The 9893-nt window shown below is 36.3% G+C and overlaps 1 protein-coding gene across 1 annotated transcript in view; it reads right to left on the bottom strand.

The window, feature by feature from the left end:
• Window positions 1-260: 260 nt before the first annotated feature.
• The window catches only part of LOC144979901 (tubulin polyglutamylase TTLL11-like), a 68158-nt gene continuing 58525 nt past the window's right edge, over window positions 261-9893 (bottom strand). The window contains exon 11 of the mRNA XM_078927164.1: window positions 261-1857. Coding sequence (XP_078783290.1) covers window positions 1457-1857 — 401 coding nt within the window. The 3' untranslated portion in view covers window positions 261-1456. The remainder of the gene's footprint in view (window positions 1858-9893) is intronic.

Raw genomic sequence — 9893 nt, 5'->3', positions numbered from 1 at the left:
TTTTGGCTTCGTTTGTTCTGACCCCACACGAGATCTAAACACAAGATAAACATAACGTTGAAAATATTTTTTTTTTAAATGGCGGACGGCGTTGATTGTAAAGCGTCCTTCTCACAACCAGATGGAAGGAACGGGATCATTTTGAGTATCGAATTATCCGATTCCTATCACTGAAGAAAAAAAAATAATTTCCATCCACATGTCATTCCTTACATAATATATATTGCAATTATTCTTTATCAACACAATCTTACAACTGATTCAGTAACATATAATTTTATTCAGTATTCATTTGTTTGTATATCTATACATTAATTCATTCAGTCATTCATTTATTCAATCAATCATTGTTGTTTCACCAAGTAACTGCTGTATTCTCGAAAAACATATATTTAAAAATTTGGCAAGAACACCCGTCCTTCAAATATCGATCGATTTGAACGACCCTTATCTTGCAAAAACTCTCAAACCTGGGACTTCGCGAACACCAGATTGACGCGACGTATATCATATTCTAAGAACAGTAGCGTAATATACCCCTTTTTAATAAAGTTACATATTACAAGTATATAGACTCTACAAAAGGATCAGATACAAGTTAAACACGACTCGGTAAGCGCTCCGCATTATTTTTCTCTTGATGATAGATCTAACTCCTAGAGCAAGTCATGCACCTTGTGGGAGGTTTTACACGGGGTCACAAGCCAGCAGATGCACTTAAGATCTGGACTGGTGCTCTTATAATTTAAGAGAAAACGCTGTTACCGGCAAGGTACTTTTTTTTACACCTCAGTTCGGTGAAAGAATATGTGTCAGTGCATGACATAATCAGTCGGAAGATGAACATTTTGGATCTGCATTTTTTTGCATTTTCTGAAAGAATATGCTCCCCGGAGCATTTTAATCTTTATTTTCATTTATGACATGAACTCATTTTGGATAAAAATTGACCTTCTAACTAAACTTGGCAATATCTGAGTTCAAACATTTTCACCATCCGACTGATTATGTCATTCACTGTAACTTAAATTTTACGTAAAGAGTATTTTCCAAGAAGTCAATTTAGCGCCATCGACAAACAAAGAAACTGCAAGTCAGAACCCGCGTGTCATACAACAAGATTGCAAAACCGTACAAGAATGCAGTGACCCGTAGCCATCGTTACCTTATAGCCTGACACTGACCAAAAAATGACGTCAAAAGACAAGTCTTTGGCTGCAGAAGAAAACAAATCGTGAGTTGTATTCAAGAGTTCAACCAATGGAATCATTTGTTCCTTGAGCAATACGAACGACAACTAACTAGACTCTACACAAACCCTAAAAATGACGCCAACCTGTTAGTCCTAGAGGGTTCACGTGTCAGGCTACATGTTAATGATGGCTACGAGTGACCTCTTTTCATTTTCATCGCTTTGTAGTTTTCTGTTTGTGTGTGGATGGGGGGGGGGGGCATATTAATCGTCTTCAAAAAGCCCTGGCTGAGTAAAAGTTCTAGGCATGAGGTATGTCTTTTCCCGGCGTTCCCGAATGATGGAGGTGAGATCTCCTAAGAACGTGTGTTGCCTCCGTCCAGGAGGGCTGTCCAACATTTTCTTCACCTGTTCCTCCTCCAGAGAGGTGATGGTGGCCCGCGGGAACATCATAATGGATGTTTTCTGTCGGGATTCTCGCCTGTCGAGGTGGTTGTGCTGGTGGTGGATCCTTGAGGCCCGCAGGGAGTGGTTGAGACTGTGGTAGGTCATCGCTTCGTCGCAGTGGTTGACCAGCAGTTCCATCATGGAAGGTTTATCGGGGTCGTAGAATTTCCGCTTGGCGATCTCGTAGCACGCGCTGACGAAGCCCAGGAAGCAGAGACCTGATTGGGAAAAGATGGTGGTGGTGGTGATGGTGGAGTTGGGGACAAGGGGGGGGGGGGGGGAGGGGGAGTAAAGGCAGGGGTAATTATGGAGAGGTGGAGGAGTGGGTGGGGTAGATAGGAGTTGAGTGAGAAAAGAGAAAAATGGGGAAGGAGTTATGGTTGATGGGTTGGGGGGGGGGGGGGGGGGGGGGGGGGGGGGGGGGGGGGGGGGGGGAGGGGATGGATAGATAGAGAGATAGGTTGAGAGATAGATTTACAGATAGATGGATGGATGGGTAAATGGGTGGATTTATAGATGGATGAATAGATAGTAGATAGATAAATAGATATATAGATAGATAAATAGATAGATAGATAGATAGATAGATAGATAAATAGATAGATAGATAGATAGATAGATAGATAGATAAATAGATAGATAGATAGATAATAGATAGATAGATAGATAGATAAAGATAGATAGATAGATAAAATAGATAAATAGATAGATAGATAGATAGATAGATAGATAGATAGATAGATAGATAGATAGATAGAATAAAGATAGATAGATAGATAGATAGATAGATAGATAGATAGATAGATAGATAGATAGATAGATAGATAGATAGATAGATAGATAGATAGATTAGATAGATAGATAGATAGATAGATAGATAGATAGATAGATAGATAGATAGATAGATAGGTAGATAAATAGATTTTAAAAGAAGCAAACAGTTCGATGGATATGATTAGATTTCAGTTTTTTAAAGGAAAAAGTTTCAAATGGATTTTAAAAAACAAATGATTTTTAGGAGAGAAAAAAGCATGTTGAGTACACACACAAAATTAACACAGTTTTTTTACGTAACGGATGGTATTTGTGTTAAGTTTAGTAAGAGGATTAGTAAACAGAATAATAAGGGAATTAGTGGGGGGGGGGGGGGATGAGACATAATGGGGGGGGGGGGGGGACCAAGGGATAAAGAAGTGTAGCAAATTGGTAAAAGAATGGGCCAATGTGATTTGTTTTTGGGTTTGGTTTTTTTTTTTTTTTTGTATTATGATGACATTACCGCAGCAGCGGTAACAACAACAGCAACAACAACAACAGCAAAAACAACAACAAACACAAAATCAGCAGCAGGGTTAACAACAACAACAACAACAACAAAAGCAAGGATAAAAAAAGGGAAGAGGAATGGAGGAGGGGAGAGGGATGGGTTGGGATTGAGGCAGTGGGAAGGAAAGGGGAGGGGGGGGGGGGGTGTGTGAAAAGAAAGCAAAATGAAAAATATGAAAAGCGAAACAAAATAATCTTTTTAAAAAGATTGTAGTCAGCTACGAAAAATGAGATTGAAAATGTAAATAAAGCTACTCAGAGTCATGCCACCTCTAAAGAAAGGTGAAAAAAATGTAAATAAGTAATGATATTCCATAATGTAAAAATGTAATAAATTAATAGTAGTTACATAAATATATACATATAAGTAAAAATGTAATAAATTATAAAAGTAGTTACATATTTACATATAAATAAAAAAGTAATAAATTAATAGTAGTTATATAAATACGTATAAATATAATATGTGTTATTATAGGCATCTTGCATTACGGACGTGTTCCAAGTTATACAAGAGCTTGCGAGTGCGCTATAGATAGAATGAAGTTGATGTCACTCAGGTCTGTGTTATTATTTTCTGTCATCCACGTTTATGAGTAATTCTCACTTAACTGTATTAACCTGACTATAAAAGTTCATGGTTACACAGAGTTTTGTGTGGCAATGTTGTGAGTTTTTAGTCAAGCGCATACAATCTTCAGGAGCAAGGTTCTGATTGACTCAACGTTTCTGTTTTCGTTCTGATTTGAGAATACTTTTGGCCTTTCCGTTCTATAATAATTTGGATTTGAAATATTTTTCTAATTGCAAAAGTTACTCAAACTATCCTCAATGTCGATTACTTCCAAATGATTCGCCATTCTCAAACTGTTTTTTTTTTTCTTCGTCTGCTCGTATGAAGCTTTTGACCAAAATAAAAACAATTTGTATTCATACGCAGCAAGCGAGTATTTTTAATAACAAATCAGCTGTCTTTTAAACCTTATTTTAAGCCAATAGATTTAGCGAAACTATTCTGCAATCGTTGAATAAATTTTCTATTCAACACGTTCAAAGAGCGCGTATTTAATTTACTAATAAATGACAGGGTTGTCCAATGGGAGGGGGTGGAAAAATACATTTTGTCATCAGTCATAATATATATCATCATTAGATTTAACGACTGACAAACCAACATTCACAAATTGTTTTGTTAACTTTAAATCACTGCGAGTTTCTATGTATCGTTTGTCTAGATCTAAAGTGATACATTAATCTTTTTACTGGCATTTAAGACGGGTTGGGAAAGGAAGGGGGTGGGGGGTGGGGAGTTGATCTTTAAACGTTCCGTATTTTGGTATTTCTTTTTTGTGTTGTTTTGTTGCTGTTGTTGTTGTTTTTCTTTGTTTTTTTTTTTGTTTTGTATTGTTTTGTTTTGTTTTGGTTTTGTTGTCATTTTTTGTTTTGTTCTTTTGTTTTAAGATTTTATACTTTTTTTTCTTTTATGTATATTACTAGACGGTCTTTGTATAGTTCACAGCTTCATGCAGTTTAGTATTATATTGGTTTATTAAACTCATTCCTTGCCAATCAGTTGCATTAGATTTGGCGTAATTACATTTTTGCATTCTTCACATTGCCACGTATAACTTAAATAAACTGGTATTCAACTTATATGTTTTCTATGCGAGCAATGACAAAGAAAAATATACTTTTATGTCACATTTTTTCTCGAAACGCTAATACTTTGACTTTATTCAATATTCCGCTTAGCCCTCTCCTCGCTACCTGCAGCAAAATCGTCACAATTATTGCGACACAATATACTTTTTTCTTATTCAGATTTAATTTGTACATCACAAACTTTGAAGAATGTTCTGTGTTTAATTAATAAGAACATAAAGTTGTTTTGTAAAGAGCGGGTTTGAGTTTAAAAATTCAATTTTTCTGCAGGGTAAGCCTGTCATTTTGGGAGAATACTGAAAATGACCGGTAAGGAAAGAGTAAAACGGACAACATGGGTGATTCCTTGTTGACATCAAACATCATCTTATTTGATGGATTAACTATATTATGCCTTCGTGGAATACCTAATGATGCCGTGGCGGAAGGCAGGGCGTAATATTGAATTTTTAAAAGCTTAGTTTATATAACGAGTTGAAATAGAGGAGAATCAGAGACACAGAGATCTGTGGGCACAGATAATTCACGAAACCTCCGAAGCTTGGGATAGACATGAAACTTGAGGAGGACGAGGAGGAAGAAGAAGAAGAAGAAGAAGAAGAAGAAGAAGAAGAAGAAGAAGAAGAAGAAGAAGAAGAAGAAGAAGAAGAAGAAGAAGAAGAAGAAGAAGAGGAAGATGAGATGACTTCAAAACTTGCTACGCCTTATTTTTAATCTATATTTTATTTCTTCTTGTATCTATATCTAATGACTTAATGACGAAAATACTAGTCTTAATTGCCTTATGGAATAGTAGCGTCGATGTTTTGGAAGTTAGTCGTTCTCCTGGTGATTCCAACGTATGCAGTAGATTGACAAACAGTATTAACTTATTTGAAGAGTAGCAAAAAACCACATTGTCCTTTTTATTGGTGATTACCCCCTTTAAGTTATGGCAGGGATCTGAAGGCTGAATTTTCCCTCTATGATTAGAACAGCGAGAAAACTACCATAACCCTTTACTGGTTGTAGTTTTTCCACTATTTTAGTTATGGTGGGGCAAAGTTTTAACCCCTGACATCACTGTACTCAAAAGGGGCAGTCACACAGAGGTTTTCAAGAGTGGATATCTAATAAAATGTGATCCTCCTCCCCCCCCCCCCCCCCCCCCCCCCCCCCCCCCCCCACCTCCCTTTTTTTTTTTGCGCTCTTTATTTGTGACCATTTGCCCCAAACAGTATATTGTCGGGGCAGTTTAGTTATATTTATGGCAAGAGGGTGAGGGGGGGGGGGGTATTGAGTACACACCAAATCCCGTGAAAATTACTAAATAATTGGTTAGATATTGATATTGAGTATTATTTAGTATTAGAAAAAAAAAATAACATCACGATAAGGTGTAGATACTTTGAGTTAAATAAATGCACACATTTAATGCACACACAAATGAAATCATTGCAGTGAAGACAAAGCTCCACACACACGTGTATTACTGAAAATAAAATTAAGCAAAAATAATATTTAAAAATATAGAAAAATACAACAGAACAACTAAACAGATATAAAACAAAATAGAAAACGATACGGTTCTACAATAAATATTGCTATAGACTCAAACTTGTTTCTTCCTCTGTAATAACTTGTGCTTCTATTATGTATCGAAAAATATGTTTTCTTTTGGCTTGATAAAGGAATAAATGAAACACATTGAAGTGCATTGATGATCATAGTAAATCCATGGAATATTTTATATTTTAAAAAAAATCATATTTAATTTTTCTTAATTTCATTTTTAGAAATATATTTAAATATAATTTGGATGGGTCAACAGCATTTCAAGTTCATATCAGAGCTTACTAAGTAAATAAAAGATGATGAGACAGTACATAGATGATAATATTATTAATATGTAAAATTTAAATTTAACTTAGGGGTCGTGATAACGACCAGTTTCGGTACTTTGTACAATATTATTATTATCATCTATTTCTGACCTCTCTGTTATCCCTTTATTATTATAATGGGAGCGATCTAAATTCATGCTTTCGTCCAACCAGGTCATCACTCACGTGATTTTTTGCTATCCAACGATTGGATATTTCTGAACATATGTAAACACGCTGCTTTGTTTATGAAAGTTGTAAACATACCCATGTGTTAAGCTGAACACAATGACCAAACGTAATGGTAGATAGCTCAAAATCTGTGAACACGTTTCACTATGTAGGTCACTTTGAGCACATTTTGCAATGTGGCCCAAGATCTTGAACACATGGAAAGTTAATATAGATCGTGCCCATTGTTAGAATAATTTGTTCAGAGAGATGTTATGACTATTGGCCAATGGCCTAAAACAAACATTTGAATTGAATTTGAAAATTGATGAATTGTCTTTCCATCAGGCTGGGTCGTTTTCTTCGTAAAATCATAGCCTGACAATCGCCAAAAAAAAAAAAATGACGACAAATTACAAAGTAAATAATATATTAGCCGATTGAACCCTTTCACTTCTTGACGGCACTTCTAATACTTTTAATCCAGTCGGGACGATTACAAAAAAAAAATAGCTTTTATATAGAGCAATGTTCACTAAACGTGCTCAAAGCGCTTTACAAAATGTATCCTCTCAACTGCAACTTGGAGCGTATAAATGAGACAGGACGCACCTGTTACGCGCTCTTACATTTTTTTCAGATAGAGACAACGCTATTAACGGCCAGGTACGCATTTTACATATGAGTACGGTGAGAGAATGTGAGTAAAGAGCCTTTTCCAAGGACTCAACTAAGCGAAATCAGGATCTTTCGATCCGAAAGCGAGTGTCATACCATAATACCACATAGCTGCACAAAAAACGATATATTATTATTTTTATCATTTCATTTTATTTCAAAATTGATAGAACAAATATAGAATATCATATACGAAAGCAATACTGTGCGTTTAGAGGAGTGCAGTGCAACATTATCAGATCATTTTCATTGTTATTTTTTTCATTATAATATTATATCTTTCAAAACATTGAGCATGAGGGAAAAAAAATTATAAAGCGCTAAATGTGCTCAAAGCGCTTTACATGGGGTCCCTGTTCAAAAGCAACATTTAACACGTACGACGAAACACGACGACCGTAAAGCGATATTACAATTCTGTTTCGACAGAGACAACACTATAATCGACCAGGTTCTCACTTTACACCTGAGTACGGTGAGAGAATGCGAGTAAAGAGCCATTTTCCAAGGACTCAACTAAGCGCCACTCAGAGCGGGACCCGAACCCTAGATCTTTCGGTCAGAAAGCGAGTATCATACTACTAGACCATCCACAAAACAGCACCTAATTAATAGGGGGGGGGGGGGAGGCAGTGATAGGATAGAAAACAAGTATAGCACTTATTTACTTATTGAGAACAAAGTTTGCTGAGCGTGATTTTGCATTTCCGGTCACTTGCTCAAGGCCAAACAGCGCAGCGGCGGGTGATCGAACTCGGTACCTTTCGGGTACGAAGCAAAGACCGTACCGCTGAGCCACGCTGTCCCCACCCTGCAAATAGGAAAATAGTCCGTAAAATGTCATGCTGTGTAGCAGAGTTTGTTTCATTGAACAAAAAAACATGTAATTGCGTTTAAGTTAGAGTTTAAATAATAATAAATGTTTATGTTTGATAGCAATGACATTCTTTGGGGAAATCCAGAGAAATGTCGGGAAGGAGAGAGTTAACATAGTAGCGGTATGAGATGATTCATCACAATAGGATTCAATAGTCTGATGTCACGTCCCTCCAGCAACGAGTAGCTTGGTTCTAAACAAAGAAAATCGGTACTTTAAATTCTTCATGCTGGCTAGAAATTTTTCACATGTCGTATGATCAGAATGTATAAAAGTTAAAACATAATCAAAATAAAATGTTTTTCTCCTCTGAATACACGTTTATGCTCGTCGGAGATGTATTTCAGAAGGACATCCGCCATTGTTCCGATAGTTTAGAGCCAGTTACTATGTTACCATGCGGCATTACGAGGGTAGTGACGTTACGACTGTTGAAGCGTATTACACATGTTGTTGATATTGAGCCTTCGATACCATGCAAGAAAACAAATGTATAACGAGGGGTGTCTAACAATTTGGACCTGTAATCAATACCTGAATAAACAACGGTATCGATTTTGTTTTTAAACATTGCTCTAGAGAACAAGATACAAGTGTAAGGGGGAATGTTAGTTTTCAAATTGCTGTAGGGGTTTCTATATCATCTCTCTCTCCCTCTCTATCTCTCTCTCTCTATCTCTCTCTCTTGCTGTCTCGCTCTTTCTTTCTCTCTCTCTCTCTCTCTCTCTCTCTCTCTCTCTCTCTCTCTCTCTCTCTCTCTCTTTCTCTCTCTCTCCCTCTATCTCTCTCTTGCTCTCTCGCTCTTTCTTTCTTTCTCTCTCTCTCTCTCTCTCTCTCCCTCTATCTCTCTCTTGCTCTCTCGCTCTTTCTTTCTCTCTCTCTCTTTCTCTCTCTCTCTCTCCCTCTATCTCTCTCTTGCTCTCTCGCTCTTTCTTTCTCTCTCTTTCTCTCTCTCTCTCTCTCTCTATATATATATATATATATATATATATATATATATATATATATATATATCTGTCTCTCTTTCTGCTCCTCTTTTTAAAAAACTATATTTCTCTCTCTCTCTCTCTCTCTCTCTCTCTCTCTCTCTTCTCTCTCTCTCTCTCTCTCTCTCTCTCTCTATTTCTCTATCCCTCTCTTTATTTCATTATTTTTCTCTCTCTTTCTATCTCTCCATCTCATTATTTCTCTTTATTCTTTCTCACAATCTATCTATCAATCTCTTTTTATTTCTCTCTCTCTCTCTCTCTCTCTCTCTCTCTCTCTATATATATATATATATATATATATATATATATATATATATATATATATATATCTGTCTCTCTTTCTGCTCCTCTTTATAAAAAACTATATTTCTCTCTCTCTCTCTCTCTCTCTCTCTCTCTCTCTCTCTCTCTCTCTCTCTCTCTTTCTATTTCTCTATCCCTCTCTTTATTTCATTATTTTTCTCTCTCTTTCTATCTCTCCATCTCATTATTTCTCTTTATTCTTTCTCACAATCTATCTATCAATCTCTTTTTATTTCTCTCTCTCTCTCTCTCTTTCTCTCTCTCTCTCTCTCTCTCTCTTTCTCTATCTATCTATCTATCTGTCGATCTATCTCATTCTCTTGTTCTATATATCTATTTCTCTCCCGTCTCACTTTCACCACTCTCTCTTTCTCTCTCTCTCTCTC

This window comes from Berghia stephanieae, chromosome 9 (genome assembly GCF_034508935.2).
Source record: "Berghia stephanieae isolate SIO BIC M18660-M18661 chromosome 9, UCSD_Bste_1.3, whole genome shotgun sequence".
NCBI lineage: Eukaryota > Metazoa > Mollusca > Gastropoda > Nudibranchia > Aeolidiidae > Berghia > Berghia stephanieae.
The sequence above is the reverse complement of the archived record's forward strand: the minus strand, read 5'-3'. Positions and strand labels throughout refer to the sequence as shown.